Source organism: Plodia interpunctella, chromosome 14 (genome assembly GCF_027563975.2).
Source record: "Plodia interpunctella isolate USDA-ARS_2022_Savannah chromosome 14, ilPloInte3.2, whole genome shotgun sequence".
NCBI classification, from domain to species: Eukaryota; Metazoa; Arthropoda; class Insecta; order Lepidoptera; family Pyralidae; genus Plodia; species Plodia interpunctella.
The window spans coordinates 8,354,411-8,376,078 of NC_071307.1; the positions used below are offsets into that span (position 1 = coordinate 8,354,411).

The 21,668-nt window shown below is 33.7% G+C and overlaps 1 protein-coding gene across 3 annotated transcripts in view; it reads left to right on the top strand.

The window, feature by feature from the left end:
* Positions 1 to 224: 224 nt before the first annotated feature.
* f (forked) overlaps positions 225 to 21,668 on the top strand; it is a 108,633-nt gene continuing 87,189 nt past the window's right edge. Inside the window, exon 1 of one of the 3 annotated variants that reach the window (XM_053755203.1) lies at positions 225 to 978. In XM_053755203.1, the coding sequence (XP_053611178.1) occupies positions 551 to 978 (428 nt within the window). In that variant the 5' untranslated portion in view covers positions 225 to 550. Of the gene's footprint in view, positions 979 to 15,169; positions 15,345 to 21,668 lie in introns of those variants that run through there. The other 2 variants (XM_053755209.2, XM_053755207.2) reach the window with 2 other exon arrangements.

Here is a 21,668-nt window from a genome sequence, read left to right on the forward strand (position 1 = left end):
AATAGACTATATAACTCATCACGAATTTAAAGTCCGACAAGAATAGAGCGTCGTCTTATGACTTTAATTATTTTCAGTTGCGCCGCATTTTCTCCATAAACTGCTTCCGTTTTTTTCAAATCTGGAAATGGAAGTTAATTCTACGTAAACCGAATATGATTACGGTTGCGCTGGCGGCGTTTAGCGGCGGCACAGTCGGCAGAAACGACGCGACGCGGACTCCCGCGCACAACATTCCATTTTCAAAGCACTCGTCAATTCTGGCGCGATATTCGAACTTTATAATGTAGACGTCCAAAGTCATTGACCTATATTAATTAAAGTTTTCATTGTTAACTTTTTAAACAAAGTTTTACCAATGATCGCAATCGGAATTAAAATAAAATTTACCACTAAATATTGATCTGAAGTCCATCATTCGGGAAATCGTTTTAAATCACTGCGGAATGCTTGTTAACGAAGTTTTCGCTACGGCTAATAGCGACAGTAAAATGTGTTAGTTTTCTCTTAAGATTCCGCGAGCATCGCGTCCGTTTGGGTAGTCTTGCACATGCCTACGTACAGGCTGGTGGAGAGTGCTGGCACACTGACCCGGGTGCTGAGAGGGTTGAAGATGTGTTTTCTGAATGTCCTGCGTCTCCACGTGTCGCAAAGTCAGCGACAGAAGCGGCTGTATAAGCAGTATATGGAGCAACTGGCAGGGGCGTACGTTGAAAGATGCCCAGATTTGAGTACGATTCGCTGGGACCATAGATATAGGGGTCCGAGTCCCGAGTGGCGTTATTCTGTGCCGTGTGACGAGTACTGGTATTCAGATGGGTCCAGGTCGTGCTGTGGGACTGAATGTACTGATAGCGGGAGATGCTCGTCTCCCTGTTGTTCCGAGGTGATCTTCAATGGCGGACAGCACTTCAGTGGAAAGAGAAATACTGGCCACGTGTGCAGACGGCTGCCTATTTGTTATCCTGGTAATTTTGGGTAAGTCGTTTGAAAAAAAGGTATAAATTTCAAAATAAGAATAACCTAAAAGCATCTGATTTGGATTAATCTTTCCTGAACGGTGATTGGACCTTGAACTACGTTCAAGCTATAGAAGATATTTAATTATTTGACTGGGCATTTGAAGCATGATATTTGTGATGTACATTATGATATTTGTGGACGCGTTTTTAAATACAAAAATATTGGTCTTTATGCGTAGGAATCTAAGTTATACTATGTCCAGATTATTAAGTTCTTACCGCTAAGGACAGTCATCGTTTATTATATAGCACTTTATATGTAATGTTAATTAGGTAAACGTTCAAATATGAAATATGTCAAAAGAAGAAATGATTTTCAAAACTAATATATTTTTTTTAATAAATCGAAAATTAATAAAAGATCATAAAATTATTAATTATGTTTAATATAATAAATATGCTGGTTATTGACTTGAAACAATTTAACTAAGATTATATGAAGCAAAACTTTCTATCTGTTAATCGCATTATTTCCAGCTAAATAGAGCAAGGAAAATATGTATCGTCACGATTCTGCTTCAAGTAAATAATCACTTAATTGTAATTATCCAGATTGCATTATATTTTTCATTGTGATTTATGATCTGCGGATCCTTCTGGGGTTCCGTAGATCAGTCTGGTCTGACTATTAAGGATGCCGATGACCGTGCGAAGTGGAGACGAAAGAAGTAGGAAATCGAACCCTGGGCTCCGACGCTCAATGGCTGGGATATAACCGAGAAAGATGGGAGAGAGATTAAATTTTCTTTTTCGATTTACAGATCCCTCGTTCCTTTTTTTCACTCTTCAATACTTCTTCATAGTTGTATTCCTCATGGCTGAGGGACGTGGTTATTACGTGGAATGAAACACACACAACAACTTTCTTGGCATTATTAATGGGAGTGGTTTGCCATTGCCTTCTCCATTTCACACACAAGTTAATAAGAATCAACCAGTGTGCAGGTTTCCTCACGATGTTTTCCTTCACCGGAAGCAAGTGGTGGTCGATGAAAACTACTATACATGAGTCACATTGGTATACAAACTCATGTGGCACGAGTAGGATTCGAACCTGGGACCTTTCGATCCACAGGCGGGCATCGCGGCGTCTTAACCATTACACCACCACCGCTTCTTCTCTCTCAATACACGTTCGTTTAATTTGACTCTTTCACTTATTCATTTTTGGCGGTAAAAATATCCAATACTGTGGATGGTATGACTGAAAGAATTTCATTTAGTAGAAAAAAAGCACATTGTGAGGTGTATTTATTATCTATGGGAAAACTTGCGTAGAATTCTACCAGATAATGATACGTGTTTTATCATACAGTTATTACGGTTGCTCTAACTGATTATGTCTCTCATAAAATTGATCAGTAATGCTCTAGTAAACCATATTACCACCGTTTCGTTTTAAATTAAATGAGTTTCATAAAATAATCGGAACTACTTAAAAGAATTACGGATTAAAAATACCTATATTAAAAAACCTTTATTTTTTAAATATCAATCGTAAAATAAAAAAAAAAAAGCATTAGGTAAAATAGCCAAACGCAAATTCTTTTTCTTGAACAATGTTTTAAAAATTATTTTTATATTTCGAACCTCCTGTATTTTTTTTTTTATATTTCGAACTTCATTAAAACTGATTGTCGATTTCTTTCCTGTCATTAATATTTAAAAAAAAGGTATAAACCTGCAATTTTCTTGTCAATGCATTCTCATTGCGGATCAAGAACCTACTCTATGTTTACGTCTCTCGATTAATATGCAGTGCAACATTCATGCACCGATGCGCACAAATGCACGGCCATTTATTGCCACAAAGGTTAATATCCCCTACGATCTTTTAAATTAAACATGTGTTAAATTTTCCCCGTATTATGTAATTATGTTACTCGTAATAATTCGATATTGATTAATGCGATTGTTCCTTCTATATTGATGGCAGTAAATATGATTAATGCGCAAAGAGCGTGAATAATGCAATAGTTAAGCATTTTGTATCTATACTATGGTTATCGATAACGATGTAAAACATCACTTTCGCATATACATACTAGGTTTTATTTTTAGAAATGTGTATTTATGGAAGGAGAGTTAACATTAAAAAATATATTTTAGTGAAGGGAAGTGAATGGTAAAAACCATAGATTTAGAAAGAACCCCCCCCCCCCCCCCCCCGCTCGCGGGTAAAAACCAAGAGTAGGCTGTACTTATTAATGCCAAATAAAATTTAAATTTTAAATTTATCTATGGACTTAAAATAACTTGGGCTATCTGCTAGGATTTTGCTTGCATCTATTATTTATGTAATTTCGCCAAATTTTAAACAGCCATCTTGTTTTTTTTTAACGTTAGGTACGTTACGTACTGTCTAGAAAGCGTTTTACTTGGACTAGTAATTACAAATGGTGAAGAAAATATATAATATACGTAACTTATATTAATTTGAATGAAAGTTAATACATCGCGTCATTTAAATGAATACATAGTGTAACATAACATTTAGAAATGGAGCCTGCTGATGTGAAACTAGTAATTATGGACCTTACATCTTGGTATTAAGGAAGGTGTAGGCTAGGAATGATAGTATAATTATGTCGGAGACACGGTTTGCTCACATCCGTGACATTGCGTGCACGCATGCTGGTAATATTGGTACGGTTAGTATATAAATATATTTATAAACATGAAACTGGTATTGGCGCACGTACATTTATTACCGTGTATTTGGCAGTTTCGGAATGTGCTGCGACACGTCAGAGCGACTGACAACAGACGGCCCGAAACGTCTCAGGTATAAAAGCGCGTTTAATACTTGTTTTAGTACTTATCAATACATATAATAAAATTGAAGAAAGGTCAAATTTGTACATTGGATATTTTTTTAAAATTTTTCATGTAATATACCGATATAGATGACGAAAATATAGTTTTGGAAATTTTTGTCTGTCTGTCTATCTGTTTGAACGCGCATCACTCGAAATCTACTGGACCGATTTGCTTGAAATTTGGTATGTACGTACCTTATATACCGGGTTAACATCTTAGATACATTTCATCCCAGTAAATGGTCAGGTTCCCGTAGGATAATTGAAAAACTAATTATGAATCAAAAATTCCTCGAAATCCCGGGTTAACATCTTATAGATATCTCATCCCGGAAAATGAGGAGGGTCCTGTAGGAAAATTAAAATAACAATCCACGGAGCCGATTTACTTTAAAATTTTGTAGAGAAGTGTAAACAGAGTATAAACAAATTGTTTTTATCTATTAAAGTCTGATATAGATATAATGGGCGCAGTATGTATCAATATATCAGTATAAAACTCTTCCGTTACTGAGTGACTGACTGACAGACAACGTACACCCGAAACTGCTGGGCGGGGAGCTGAAATTTGGTATGTAGGTGAGCACTAAGAGAGGATTTTTGGAAATTCTACTCCAAAGGGGGTGAAAGGGGTGAAATCTGTAAATATGAAAGTTCTACACCGTTGAAGTTAGTGACTTGAAAACTTGGATTTTGGTTGTTTACAACAAAGTAATGAATACGTGTTTTAGATTTTTCTGAAAATTAACCCTCAACCCCTTCATAATGGGGGTGAAAGATTGTATGGGACTTAATACAATTTTCAAGATAAAAAGCTGAAAATTGGCACACTTACTTTTTGTAGCAAATAAATACAAAAGATGTTTAATTTACGTTTGTGGTTAATAAAAAACCGGGACGTAAAACGTCATGGAAAATGGGACGGCACGCGTTGCAGAAAGCGGGAGTGGGAGTAGGAGCGGGAAATGGGAAGGAGACACGTAGTGGGAAACGGGACGGTACACATTGCGAAATGTGTGTGCACGATGGCACAATATGTAGGTAACATAGCAGGAAGCGGGATCGGACAAGTTTGCGGGACGAGACACGCAGCGGGAAACAGAAAATTGAACTAAAGATGAGGAAAAATGCGAATTTGAATTATATATGTTTACCAGTCTTACAGAGTACGCGATAAAATTAGTGAGATTTTGCTATGAAATTCACGCGGGAGAAGCCGCGGGCAAAAGCTAGTATTTAATAAATTGGAAGCTTTTAAATACATGTTTAATGGCAAATGACACGATAGATATAGTTAAAAAAGACGCGTAATTGAATCTATTAATAATCATAATGTGAACAATAGAAAGTACGTACCACAGATGAAGTAAGAAATTAGTATTATGGTATGGCGGGTAAAATTTGTAATTTGTAATCTTTTTAATATTTACCGATGTTATAATACATTTTTATGCAGACCGTACAAAGTATTCAATCAGTTTATGGGGAAATTGTAGTTAACGTACATGCGTAATGTGAGCGATAGAGAGAGATAGTACTTACCATAATATTAGTAGTGATAAAGTAATTAGGTGCATAACTATTTAGCCGTTTCTAGATATTTAATCTAGCTGGAAGGCTGTTGGCTCAGGAAAGTATATCTCATTCACCTAGTCACAAGAAGTCCACTGATGGACATAGGCCCCTTCCAAAAACTTCCACAAAGACCGATTAAAATTTGCTACCGATATTAAATCTTGCTTAGCGATATCGTCCGATTCAGATTAGACCACCATTTGCATACAATTATTATACGAAAAAGTGGGTTATTTTGAATATTCTCTTTTACGGGGCAAATCTATCCTGCCGTTTAGGATTTTCAGTCAGAAGAAAAGAAAACAACTCATCTGCACATTTTTGCACGACATTTTCAATAAAATTTAGAGCTATTGTGTTTTTATTAACAATTAAAAAAAAAAACTACTTAGGTAACTATATAAATTTGCGTTATTTTCTACTAAGTATTTTGTAAAAAAGCGGGATTAGCATCAAATGCGAGACGTTTGACGACATAGGTACCTACATAGAGGTGCCCCGCGCACTTTGACGAAATTAGTTATTTGTAGAATTTACTCATTTGGTTTCAAAATCCTGCCATACCTACTGGCGCGGAGTTACCTTACAGGCCATGAAAACAAACATAATTTATGTTTGATAACATGTATCTGTGTAATACCTACTTTACACTGTATGCTGATGTGTGTGCCGCCTATGCTACGCCTGTGGCATGAACCGATTTTGATTATGAAATTAGTAGGTAAGTACTCCGTGCAACGAAGTACTTATTAAATCCATGATTTTGATCAAACCTAAATATTGTTTTAAAATTAGTTTTAAATTGTTCAATTTAAAATTAATTTAAATTGTTTAAAAAAAAATGAACTTAATACAAAACGAATTTGTTAAAAACATTTTCCATTTCACGCTAGATCTACAGTAGATTAATTTATTACAATTTTGTTAAAAATAATTCAATGTTGTATCTTATTTTAATTTAAATCTAAAGCTTGCTTTTATTAGGCGTGAAAAATGATTGTGTAAATTTGGTTTGCTAATGTTTTTTTTTATTCAGGAACATATCGTGTGTAAATACGATTGGATCACACGTGATTGTAGGAATTTAGCACCTGTTCAACATCGTTTATTTAATGTATTTGTATTACTCATATATACCTATATAGTTTATAGGTTATCAGTCTTAGTTAATATTATTAGTTGTATAACCTAATCCGGAATATAGCTCCAAATAATAAAAAAAACTGAAAGTAAACAACAGAATTTGTAGTAATAAGACGAATAGAAATGATAGTCGTCGTATTTTATTCGAAATCGAAGCATTTATTCATAAATTAGATCTCCACAGACGTCTTTCCTTTTTCACGTACAATTTTAAGTTCTAAAATTTTCATTTGTACAGAAACTACTTACTGTCTATTTAAAAAATCCGCATCAAAATCCGTTGCGTAGTTTTAAAAATCTAAGCATGAATATGGACAGACCACAGATATAAGAACCCTAGATACATTGTAGTGTTCTTATCGTGTTTTATACTATTTAGTGATAGCGATAGTGAAGTTATAGTAAGGATAACTAGCTTTTGCCCGCGGCTTCGCCCGCGTGAATTTACGGGAACATTTATTTTTCCTATATCCTTCTCCGTACTTCAAATTGCATGCATGTACGCAAATTTTCAAGAAGATTAGTTCGGATCATTAGGTGGCGGCAACTCAATAATGCATCTATGACACTTCTACAGTCTTATTTCGATTTCTGCGATGTCAAGTAGACAGGTAACGGTATAATAATATCTACTTATAATTTTTATTTACTCTCCCCTATATCCGTATATTTTAGATTACACACTGAATCGTGTTTCGTATATTTATATATATTATAACATATTATATTCCGTGTCAATCTCAACCTTGACGTTGGCAAAATCATCGTTTAGGTGAACGATGGAGCCATGAAATTAAGAAAAAAAAATAGCAGTGGACATGGTTAAGTAACTCGAATAAATCAATCTGTGCGGTCAGCGGGCGGCAGCGGGAAAAGAAAGTAAAACTGTTTGATTTGATTGAAATTGAGTTTTGAACTGTTCAATATTTTTTCGGTGCCGTACTGCTACCAGTGACGAGTTAGTACAATTAATAATAGAATCACAATTCAATCTCTAATACTGTAATAGTTATGCCTGCTCTTGGCCGAATAATACCAAGATTACAGATTTGCTTTAAAAATAATTTTGTTATACTTACTTCTCATAGTTAGATCGCTGTCAAGTATTTCAGCAATCTAGGCTGCTAAAACCCGATTTTGTCCCCCAGACAATGATGGCTGATTATCGAAGGTGGATGTATAGTTGCTCTATAGGTATCTTTTGACAATATGAGGCTGAAAACCTATGCTGGACATTTTTGCTTAGCGTAGCTAGTTTTTATCGACCACCACTTTCTTTAGGTGAAGGAAAACATCGTGAGGAAACCTGCACACTGGTTGATTATTAACTTGTGTGTGAAATGGAGAAGGCAATGGCAAACCACTCCATTACTAATGTATACGTTGCGTAAGATGCGTCGGAGTTCACCTCGAGTATGCACAAATGTACCTTGTATAGAACCTGTATAGTAACAAATATAGGCTCACTTTTTATCCCAAATTTCCCACGGAAGCGAAGTCTTAGGACCCGTTAGTATCGATAAAAAGTTGTATTATAAATCATAGTTTTACTATGTACAATTTCTAATCGTGATTATTGTTTACTGGGTAATGGTCCATAAATGTTAAGGGCGGTGGCCAGAGGAAAGTGGTCGTTCGCCTGGCCGTTAGAGCGAGACAGTAAACAATTTCACTCACTTTTCAATTACGATGGAAATCTAGTGAAACATTTATTTTAATGCGTGGAGGAATTATTGTATATATTAAATTACTGCAGATTTTTTTGACATAGAGAGACAGGCTTGTCACAATATTTATGGATAAATAGCGCTCTGAAAACAGGTGCATATGATGCAAACAGCTTGACATTGAAAAGTTGTTTATCGTTGTTTGGAGCAGAATTTGTATAAGTTTTATTTTTTATACATATCGTACGTATATAAATATTATGCCAGCTCCATACTGTCGTCGATCTCAAAGACACATGCCGATGTGAATGCATGAACATTTTGGTGCAACTTGTAGTTTTCTTAAACATTGTAAAGTGTTATTTATATGCATGTACCAAATAAATATTTTTCTTTCTTTATTTCATTGCGTAGTTAGTATGAGTGCTTTTATTTAGCGCAATGAAAAACCAGCAATGCACACAGAATACGCCGAAGTTAGGCACTGTTCACGACGTGTGGAACCAGCATATTATACAGGTTAGTATCGCCAAACTTAGATTGAAAAAAATAGAGCGACATCTTTTGTCGAAAGGCAGAACTAAATAGCAACACGTCTCTGGAAAAAATGTGTGATGCAACTATTCGCCGTTAGATGGCACTATGTGTTGTTGGACTTAGTTATCACAATTAGTCGACAGATGGCATGATTTTTGCCGGGAAAAAGAAAATTTTCTTTTGGTACTTCGTCATATTTTTCTTTGATATTGTGTTGGTGATCAATCAAAATAGTGCCGGTTTAGTCAAAAGTTAATTATGTCATATTTACCCGAAAGCCCAAAATCAAAATATTTTAAGGCAAAACCGGTATGCTAAAGAACAATAGGACAAAATAAATTATACGAATAAAAGGGACCCCCTGTGGTATCATAAAGATTGTTCGTTGCTGTTATTTTTATTGTGTCTGTTCTAGCCTATTCCATAGTTACACTATACCTATATACATATCCATACTAATATTATAAAGAGAAAAGATTTGTATTTGTGTTGTAATGAATAAACTCAAAAACTACTGGGACGATTTTGATGAAATTTGGCATTTTGAAACCTTTAGAAGTGACATAGGCTACTTTTTATTTATTTGTACATAATTCACTTTATTCAACTAATTGAATAAATAAATAAATAAATATTCAAAATCACACAGATTGAGTTAGCCCCAAAATAAGTTCGAGACATGTGTTATGGAATACTAACTCAACGGTACTATATTTTATAACAAATACATATATAGATAAACATCAAAGACCCAATCAGAAAAAGATCATTTTCCATCATGACCCGACCGGGGATCGAACCCGGGACCTCCCGGTTCAGTGGCAAGCACTTTACCACTGCGCCACCGAAGTCGTCAACATATTTTCTATTTTCTTACTTATGAAAGTATACTTTTACTTATACTTTTATAGTTAGGAAAATCCCCTTTAGCCGCCGTAGTCGATCATAAAATATGTTTTTAACATAAATATTCAAATCAATTACGGCATTTTACGAAAGCGTCTCTTATGTGTTTTCTAATATTTTTCCGAATTGGTATTCATGTTTGTAATAATTGTACTGTGAACTGGAAAAGTGCGTTCTCGAATCCGAATGAACTATCCTTTTTAATACTTCACACAATGATGCACACGAATGATGGAATAAAACGTGTTTCAGGATATTACGTGATATTATTACTGATGACCACTATTCGGAAGAGGAAAGTTGGTTTCTTTGGCCACATACAAAGGGGACCCCAGTTTGAGTTTCTAAGACTGATTCTTGAAGGCAAAATCTCTGGCAAAAGACCTCCTGGCCGCCCTCGACGAAAGTGGCATGATGACATATAGGATTGGACCGGACTTAGATACAATGAACTGAAAATAGCGGCCCAAAGCAGCGAGGGTTTCCGTATGCTGTCCTGCAAACTTCAATTCGAAGATGGCACCCCATGATGATGATGATGACGTGAAACGAAGCGTGCCATAAAAGTTCTCATAATTTTACCATTTTCAAAATTGCACCTGACTGTGATTTTACGACCGGCCAACTACCTGAACCACATTCATGGTAGCCCTAACGATACCAAAATTTCATCATGGAATACATTCGGCGGACCATGGGCTCCGACTCTCAACGGCTGAGGAAGAATACGCTAAGATCTGTTCCATCCAGTTATATTTTTGATACATTGATGATACTAGTTGGATATTATCATTCCAAGATTATAGAAAAATACTTTATAAGAAAAAGTATCATATCTATTATATATATGTATTACATATTAAGACTTTTCTCTCCAACTGTACAGTTGGTTTATGGAAAGCGACCTTGCAAGTTATCAGTCAGGTACAGACGTCACATCGCCCGTGCGGGCGATGTGACGAGACGATGTCGCCCAACTGTACACCTCCGTCGCCATAATCAGTTCTTTCATCAAAAAATCAGCGCCTTGGCTCGTTCCATGACGCCATGTTGGGCTGGTCGCCCTTTTGACAGACGTTTTTAATTTTTTTGTATTGTTACCTACTGTACATATTCTTAAGAGTTTGTCAAATAATATATTTCTTTCATTCGTCTAAACGAATTCCTGGGTCGGGGATCTTTAGGGACTTTTACAACATAAACCTTACCAGCTTCAGCTGTGGTTTTGCGACCGGCCACCTGCCTGTCAACCCTCTTTGAGAATACTGTTGTTGCTTATCCACTGTCAATGTCAGCTTTTATCTTTTAGTATCACGCCGCAGCGGATTTAATGCCAGTTATACGCTATCGACAAACAGTTCGGCAAACTTTTAGTGGTTCCGCATACATTGCTGGTTTTTCATTGCGGTAAATAAAAGCTCTCATACAACCTACGCAATGTATGTACGCAAATTATGTAGGTGTTTTTTTGCGTAGGTTATGTATTACAGAAGATTATACGCTACACAAATTCTTCTTTTATTGCAAAAATATAATGTTTATGGATTGTATACTAAATTTCTTTTTATTTTTAATAAAAATAAGTACGACATCAAAAAATTCTGAATTTTTTCATAAAGCATTGTGACATGTATAACAAATCCATTTAAGCTTGCACAAAATCTAATTCCAACATTCACAATTCTTTCGGAATGTTCACTAAATCCCAACCATAATTTCATAGAATTTCAAGAAGTGGGCCCTCAGACCACACGCACACATTTTAAATTTTACTTATAAAATTTAAAATATCTAAAGGATATAACATATAACACAGTTTAGATATATTATTTAAACATATGTTGTACATAATTTATTACTTGTTACATATGTTTTTTACATTACAAACGCGACAGTCGATGTAATTAATAAAATAATGGTTTAAATTAATACAGCGGTTACCGTGTCGATTTATGTAATAAACAACTTCTCACTGAAACTAGTTACCTACTTGAAGTTGATTTTTGGAAGTTGTATAGGTACTTTCTTTTACATTGCATTTTTTATATGACAGTCTTTGGCGAAACAAGACATACAGGAGTACTGGACGAGATATCAGTGTGGTTACGTTCACTTGTTGATTTATGTAATTACGAGACACATTTGATTATCGTCAATATAAACTGTCATACAAAAAGTACCCTTATTTTGAAGATAATTATACCCTATCCAGGTATAGATACCCACTCTTACACAGTAGAGAAAGAAACTCGCTTACTGCTGTCTGTCTGTCCCTATGTATGCATAGATCTATCACTATGCAACGGATTTTGTTGCGGGGTTTTTAATAGATAGTGTGATTTCTGAATAAGGAAGTATACCTTATTTATTATGGTTAATTAACTCGAGCGAAGCCGGGTCTGGCCGCTAATATTATAAAAACCCAACGACAATATCTTCGAAATAAACATACTTATAAAACTTCAAAACAAAGATCGCAGACATATTTCAAAGATTTAATGTTAACTTTTGTTTTTATCATAAATAATCCTAATCCTATTGCGAAAGTAAGTTTGTTTATTTGTTTGTTTGTTTGTTACCTCTTCACATTCTTTCTACTCAACCAATTTGAAATTTTTCATACATGTAGTTTGAAGTATGGAGAAGGATATAGGACATAGAAGAACCTTTCATCACGACGAGAAGACCTTTCATTGCGAAGTCGGGGGCAAAATTTTAAGTAATAGTTTAGTTTAAGTAATTTTTTGACGTCAATAAGCGATGTATATCATCCTAAATTGAATAAAGAATTTTGAATTTGAATTTAATTTGAATTTGAAAAGCTAGCCAACTATAAATAAAATAGTGCAATGAACTATGACCGTAGAATGTACGAAAGTGAAACGACCACATCGAAATAGTAATTTTATTCATAATAAGCGGAACTCTTATGCCAGATATTTACTATCGCCGAACTGTTCGCCAAACTTTGGCTATTCGGTATACATTGCTGGTTTTTCATTGCGACAAATAAAAACTCTCACACGAACTACGAATGTTCATTCATTCGTATCGGCATCTGAGTACGGCGATAGTTGTGGCCGCCATTACATAACGTAATGGATTTTTATGTAAATATTCTGTATTTATAGTGAACCTATATATGTTTTCTTGCTAATTAGTTTTCACCGAAATTGTATATTTATTGAGTGAAAACAGACCATTTTCCCTTTTTGTTTCGTAATAAGATACTAACTGATAGATAAAGACGTTGTTTAGATATTTGACGACTTTTATAGCCTAAATACTCATCATTGAGATAGACTGTTAGCCATACTAGGTGCCCGGGTTCAATACCCGGTCAGGCCAATATGGAAAATTGTATAAATAAATGTATCCTTACATATTATAAAACATAATCCTCAGCCGCGTCTGTCTGTTCGCGACAAGCTAAAAAAAACTTCATTGAAATACATTTGATTTCTGAGAAAAGTTTAGGTGTTTAAATTGTTTTAGCCTGTATTTATGTGTCCCACTGCTGGGCAAAGGCCTCCCCTTTTGTCTTCGAAAGGTGTATAAAATTATGATCTTTTTATCCGAACGAAGAAGTCACACGAGTAAGTAGTGAATAATTTGTAAGATCTGCGTAAGATTGCCATAGTAACTTCAGAGCAAAGCCCACACGTCACGTCTCTCTACACGTTTGACGTAACAATAACCATTGTCCGTATTCCGACGATCAGTTTTTGTTTACAAACACATTTTCACGAGCTGACGAGTAGACCCGATTTAATTACAATATTGAATGCAGTGATATAATTATAATTTTATGCCAAGGTTGTTTAAATTGCAGTCCATTGTCTCACTTTCATGCAACAGCTTATGAGGCTGTTGATAACACAGCAATTAAAGATTATTTTAAATACAGAAAATAAAATAGGCCTAACAATCGTGTGTGTATCCCTCTTTTTGCGTCGGGGTTAAAAAGGAAAAATTTCAAAATGTATAATAGATATACCATTTGTCTTCTTATATTGAGTCTAAGGTTAGGAAAATTTTTCTCTCGCGTTCGCGTGTGGAATAATAACGTTTTAAAAAATAAAACAATTTTGGCGCGACCATCAAATAAGAAATTACAGACGATGGCTGTATGGGCTTAGATCCCTTTGCCTTTCCATATGGATAAACTAAATAAAAAAATCCAGTTAGCATAAAATTTAATATTTCAATGGATTGATTGAGCATCGTTTATGACAGAGACGTGGCCAAGTGGATGAGACAACATTAAAAATAATAATTCAAATTCAGTAACTATTCAAATCAAACCTGATTTTCGTTCTGAATTTGACTAGAATTACCATTTTAAAAAACGTTCACCCGACAACGGCCGAGGTCGCGTTCTTGACAAGCAATCGTCTTAATTTTAATGACATTTTGTTTTGCATCATTGTCACAATCCGCTCCAATTTTATTTAAATCTTTACCTTAACAATTATGTTTAAATTTTAAGAATCTTTTTTGCCTATTTTATGTGTTTGTAAGTCGAATAAACGATTTATCTATCTATCTATCAACAGGGCTTCTCGCTTGTAGTAATTTCGAGATTTAAAATGTAGATTTCAGGTTATATTCTATAAGTGAATATAAAAAATGAATAATATTACAGTTGTTGCTAATAAAAAGAATTAGTATAAGGAAGTAGTACCTATTGTGAGTATTCTCAAAGTCGTAGAGTGTGAACATCTGAAAATGTACAAGAAAAATAGTTGCGCCACAAATGTTGCTCAACGGCATACCTCCAAATTTTTAACATATCAATAAAAAAATATAGGAAGAGTTAACTATTGGAACGATTGAAATATTAATCATAAATCATGCCACGGTTGATTAATGATTATGGTCAACTTCTTAACAAGTATTAGACCATGAACATTTTAAGCTATAGCTTGCATGTTGCACATATACCGACTTATTCGATTATTTATCTTTCAGCGAATATTGCATCCTTATAGCCAGTCGAGTATATGAAATATTGCAATGTGGAAACTACGAATTGTATCCAATCAGTGTTTAGATAACATCTACAATTTTTAACTATTCAAAAATCGAAATATGGGTACATTTTCATTTTCTTCTTAATAAGAATGTTATTAAGTAAGATACTAATTACATTTGCTATCGATACGATTTTACTTATCCATTCAGATTTAACTTTAGTGCACAATATTACATAAAAATTGTAGAAATGTTAAAGTTACCGCCATATTACCAGTGAATAAATAAGCAATGATGACTTGAAATGCATGTAAAAAAAAGGAAAAATAAACTCTAAGTAGTAGATTTATTCTATGAATATTATAAGTGATGCAAAATAGACGCACAATCTAGAACACAGTAATCGATACGTATTACAAAATATGCACCAAAAATCGCGTTACCGAAGACAAATATTACCGTAATCTGTAATCCATCCGATATACGTAACATACCTGTATGGAACAGCGCGGTATCTGCGCATACGCATTCGATCGCCAACTGACAGTAAAGGCGCGCGCGTCCACTATTCTGGGTCAACGGTATGTTCACATTCGAAATTCAAATTCATATTTTTTCATAAATAGTGCAATTATGGTGGCCAGTGACAAAAGTGTTGTGAATTTGTGTTGAAATCTGGATTTTGGTTTAACTTTTTACCGGTGAGTTTTTTTTAATGTTTTATTTTACAGAACTCGCTAATCGATTAAAGTGATTTACTTTTTTCGATTAATCGGTGTTAAGTGAGATCATCAGATAGGACAATGACCCAAAACAATATTTTTCTCCATTGTTAGAAACGTGCGCGCGCACATGTCATGCGCGTCATTCATTGCTATCTCAGCCATACGGTTGAACATCGCGTACATCTCAAAGTGTAACATATAATAGGCTTTTCTCTCGATTTATTTTGTAGCGAAATCTTATTGTACGACTTTGACATACTTTTCCAATTACCAATAATCATCATCCGCTTCATCCGCCTACCCTTATGTATATATTATATGTGTAGTTGTAATTTTCCTCAACTTCTACCTGTCTGATTTTAAATAAGCAATTTGCACTTTTAATTACTGTAAAAAAATATGTCAGTTAATGTCTAAAGCTGTGTATACTCAAGGGTTGAATTAAAGAAATTTCGTTTGTGATAAGTTCTCCTTTGCGCTCGTTTTGTTTTTAGATTGCTAATTGTTCGCCACCAACTTCGACCTCGCGAACACAATCAATTTTGATGAGTTTTTACAAAATTGTGAATATTTCAAGAACGACTTACTTACCCGATTATGATGACCAACGAACTTAAAAATTCCATTGACCGATCCTACCTTTTAAAGATAAGATACCTTTTAAATTTCATCAAAATCAGAAAACGGTTCGAAAGTAATCGGGTTACAAACATACATACATACTTACATACAAAAAAATATTTTCGCCCCAAGTTGATTCGTAGATTATGCCACCACTGTAAATGGTATCAATAAAGATAATGACGCAACTATATATTTATAGCGACTGAAACCTGAAGCAATTTCTAGAATTAATGGGTATTAAAAGGGTAATTTTATTTTTGAACTACATCGAATTGATATCTTGATCGAGATTCGATCGAATTTATATCTCTGTAAAGGATCAAACATACATATGAACCAAGAAAGGCGTCGCTCCTCTAAAATTAAATTGACAAAATTACTTTTCATCCTTTTGTTTAAGTAATTTTAGTAATGGTAGACTTTCTGCAGTTTTAACTGTGACTATACATAATTTTAACGTAAACTCAAGCGTAAAACTTTTGAGATCTTTTACGATGTTTACAATGATCTCGAAGTCATTTCAAATCTTCTTAATCTCACACCTCACTTGATTTTGAAGCTTACAAGAACACATTTTATAATAACATTCTATGTAGATCATTATAAACTTTTAACGTATTTTAAATATCTTATAAATATGGTACTTATCTACTCATATTCGATTGAACTGATTACGTCGGTAAGGGTTATGTTTGAAAATTGAAATTTAATTGCAATTTTACGTAACTATCATAAAACTGGTCATATTAATTGACACTTTGATGTTGTATAATAGTACAATTAATCATTTAGTATAGCGATTAGGATAGTGAAAGTCTTCACTGGTTGCTTCCTTAATCTGTTTTATGATAAAAAATAAAATTGTGACTTATTACCATTACGTTAAGATGAAAATAATTTTGTTTTACGATTATACTTATTATCATTTTACTGATTAATTATTATTATATCGTTTACTAATAAATAACTTTCAGGGTACAGGGTCTGTCTGTCTGTCAGTCACCAGGATATATTATGAACCGTGATAGTTAGACAATTGAAATAAACGGTGATTATGTATTTCTGTAGAATAGAATATTTATTTGTAGTAGAAACATATTTATTTGTAGTAGAAATATATTTATTTGTAGCATAAAATAAATTATAACTACACTTTCTGTTGCAGCTATAAGAACAAAAATACGAAATACAGACTATAATAATTATTTAACAGAACTTTTATACAACAGACATAACTTGCTGTCGAGTACTGTTCAGTAATTGTTTCTAGACAAGCTGTCCAAAAAGTGTTATTATTGTATATTACGAATATCTAGGTAGGTAGATAAGTTTATTTGTATATATCTGGTTATGTTATTAACCTTTTTATATATAAACAAAAATCATAATCTGTACCTGTGTTTATAACATTAATTAGCGCACAATTGGCTTTAAAAAGTTAGGTACGTTACGTATAGATGATAGTCTATTGAACAAAAAATGCCTAGTTGAACATTTAGTCAATGATCTTAGAATTAAAATGGAAAGATGCAAATTGTACACCACTTTCATCGGTCAGTTGGGCAAGTGGTCGCCACAATCGGAGGTGTGCAGATGACTCCTATATAGAGACGCTAGCTTTTGCCCACAACTTCGCATGTGAGTAAAAATCCGTTTCCCGTTGGAGTTTCAGGAAATCCCTTCTTTGTGCTCCCCTACAATGTCCTAGGAACCTACACACCAAATTTCACCGTTCTACATCCAGTACTTTCGGCTGTGCGTTGTCTGTCAGTCAGTCACCCATTAACGCAAGAGTTTTATATATATAGATAGTTAACACGCACGTGAAGAGATTATTTTCTGAACGTAAAATTTTTTGATTTCTTGATTGGCGGATGTTGAATTTTAGATTTCTTGTTGTTTGAGAGATCTTAAAGGTTTTTTTATATTAATACGTATGTAAATTACTATGCTCTGGAAGTAAAAATAACAGACAAATAGAATTATTTGCAAAGACATGAGTTTTTTTTATTAAGATTTACATTTCAATGTGGTTATAAAAATAAAACTGAATCCCACATGCTTCACCGGCTATAAATTTAAATGGAGTCCATCCTTTCATCCCACAAAAAAAGTGCTAGTTAGATTCCTATTTGTAAGTTTAATATATACACTGTTATGTTGTATACATAAATAAAAATAAAAAACAAAAAACTAATTTTACTCTATTATGTCGACACAGTTTGCTTTTATATCATTATTCATCTGAAATTATCGTTAAAGCAATACTTGAAATTATTATAACCTCAAAATTGATAGGTTTATTTATGTTGACTCTGGGCTTCGTGGCGTGATGGCTGCGAAATGAAACCGGCAACGCGGGAAGACGAGAGAGAGATAGACAATACGAAAGATGTATTTTTCGGAATGTTTATTGCGTGAGAACGAAGGAAGCTGGCCTCTGTAGCAGCAGCTCCTCTGTGACACGTGCTAATCCGCGTATGATGGTCCGACTGCAACTAAATCGAGGTTAATTTTAACTTTTAACGGAAACTCGCTTTATCAAGGTTAGTGATTGCGATATGCGTAATGAAATTAATTAAATTGTTCTTTTTAATTATTCCTGTTCATTAGTAGGTAATGCTTTTATTTTTTAGGTCGATTCAGCAATTGTTTAATGAAGAATCTTTAAATTAATTATTTTGGGTAGGATACCCTATTTTATATATTAAGTAAGAAAATAATACATATCTCACTTCTACCCCTCGAGTCGATTCGAAGTGAGACGCAGTTAACCAATCACAGTACGACATTGTGACGCAACGACAATGACACTGCAATGTGATTGGTTCGCTGAGTCTCGCTTCGAATTGATTCTACAGTGAGAAGTGAGAACACTGGGCCTCTGCTCTGTATGTACATTATACATACGTACATATATTTACGAATACTATTTACGAAATACTGCCAGTGGGAACTGGTCATCTCGTTTCTCATATATTTTTATGTAAGTTAATTGTGTTTCACATCGATATATATATATTATAATCAGCACTTGAATCACAATCATAACTTGTTTTGATATACCTTTTGACTATGTACATTATGTACTTTTATATATTATTAGAAAAATAAACATTGTAAGAAACAATAATGGTAAGCCGATCTGGCACGATAGGGACCAACACTGTTCAAATGGGTTTCTTTCGGCATTTCTTCTCAGCAGTGGTCGTTCGAAATGCCAGTAGTTTGTAGCTTGTGAGAAATAACTACAAATATAAAAATTGACGAGAAAAAGTGCCTGTGAAGGTCTAATTTCTGAATAAATGATTTGAATTTGAATTTGAAATAAATGATTTTGATTATTATGATTATGAACTTTTTCAGGTGGTATTTTTTTTTAAATTCAACATAGTAGTTTACAAATATAATATCGCACAGCCTAGCACAACCGTTCGTAAATACCGTTAATATAATATTTATATAATTTAAAACGGTTTCCGAGTAATTACCCCGCGCACAAACACACTACGCTCCAGATACCAACCGATACAGGTGCACGCGCAGCGCACAAGCCAAATTAGATTTGTTTAGGTAGGTCATAGAGTGATGGTATTAAAAAAAAACTGCATTAGCTGCGAATACTTAGGGGCGTAGCTGAAGACGACGTATTATCTATATTATATTAATTTTAAAGGAGGGGGGTGTAATGATAGGGGGCCCCTACTCAGATGTGTACAAGACGCACAACATAGCTATATAGTTTGCCTGCGAAGTAAATAATTAATAATAGTAAAAGATCAAGTTAGTTTTCATAATATCTTTGTGTTATTAATATTATAAGTTAATCACGAGTAAATATTTCTTTTTCATTTTTCAAATTTTAGACTGTAATCAAAATCTATTGACCCTTTCGTAATAAAAATATTGGTAACACGCAATTTACTACTGCACTAACCTATAGGTTAGTGCAGTATATATAGTATAGTATATAATATTTACAAACTCAAGTAAAAATATTATTATCAATTTCTATTTTGATCTTATAATATAATAGTAAAGCTACTGGTATACAAGTAAAAACATATAAAGACGTTAAAACCCAGTGTTATAATTAACTATGAAATTGGCCACACATAATTACAGTTTGTTTGTAAACATACAAGTCTGGTTGTTTTAAATCATAGCCTTCCAACTGGATTATTGCAGAGAAATTTAATCAAATTCGAAAGTTTTATGACCCTACATTCTCTATGCGCCTAAAATAAATCTTTAAAATTAATTTACATATATAAAAAAGAAGTCCCTTGTCGCATCTGTCACATAAAAACTACATACGGGACGGATTCTATACAATATAATTAAAACTTTCGCATTTATAATATTAGTCTGGTAGGTTGTTCGTTTTCACTATCACATAGTACAAAACAAAGTAGCTTCCCGCTGTCTTTCCTTATGTATGCTTATATCTTTAAAACGCAATGGGTTTTTGTGCGGTTTTTTTTAATAGATAGAGTAATTCGAGAGGAAGGTTTATATGTATATAACGTGCATGATATTGCACTCTTGCGAAGCCGAGGCGGGTCGCTAGTAAATAATAATTTATTTTTACACGCTTTTAACAAATCCTAATTTTCTAAGTTTCCATAAATAAATAATAAATAAATAAATATATTATGACAAATCACACAGATTGAGCTAGCCCCAAAGTAATAAGTTCGAGACTTGTGTTATGGGATACTAACTCAACGATACTATATTTTATAACAAATACATATATAGATAAACTTCCAAGACCCGGGCCAATTAGAAAAAGATCGTTTTCCATCATGACCCGACCGGGGATCGAACCCGGGACCTCTCGGTTCAGTGGCAAGAACTTTACCACTGCGCCACCGAGCCATACGCGCCATAACTATAATACAACACGTGTGTAATAAAACGTTAATTAAAAAAAATATACGTATTAAATAATGACAATATCTTTACAAAAATATATATAAGGGTAGCCCAAACCTGTTAACATAGATAAAAAAATAAAAACTCGCCTATTTAGCCATTCAGAATCTTTAAGCGTTGTATAATATAAACACCATGTAATTTTATACAATAAATACCAATAGGCTTTCTATTATTGTAACGGTTGGGTGTTGTAGTATTGTAAATTGTAATGCATATGATGTAACAATTATACAGAACAAGACATCAAATTTGTCCGTCAAAGAATAAGTATAGTTTTCTTTGTTGTAGAATGCGCGTAATATAATGGAAGAATATCTAATTCTACTTCCTATTCAAGTACTTTACATCCTTCCTATAATATTATACATAAATAAGTTAAAGTTAATGTTTGGATGTTCATAAAAAATACACATAGTCACATTCATATTTACGCTAATGACTTATATCAACAAAAGTTATATTTTATTTTTAGTAATCTGTCTGTCCGTCTGTCAAGACCCATTTTGTGATTTCTATCAAGTATACAAAATTCTTTTTTCAATTTTGCATGATATATCGCTTAGAACATAACAGGTGAAGAACATAACCGCAGCCTTTTTTTCAGAGACATTAAACGACATATATGGGTCTTATAAATACTCGAGTATATATTATAAATCTCTACGGTATTATATGACCATAAACTGTATAATGATAATTATTTCTGGAAGAACATCAAGGCACTGGATACTCTTA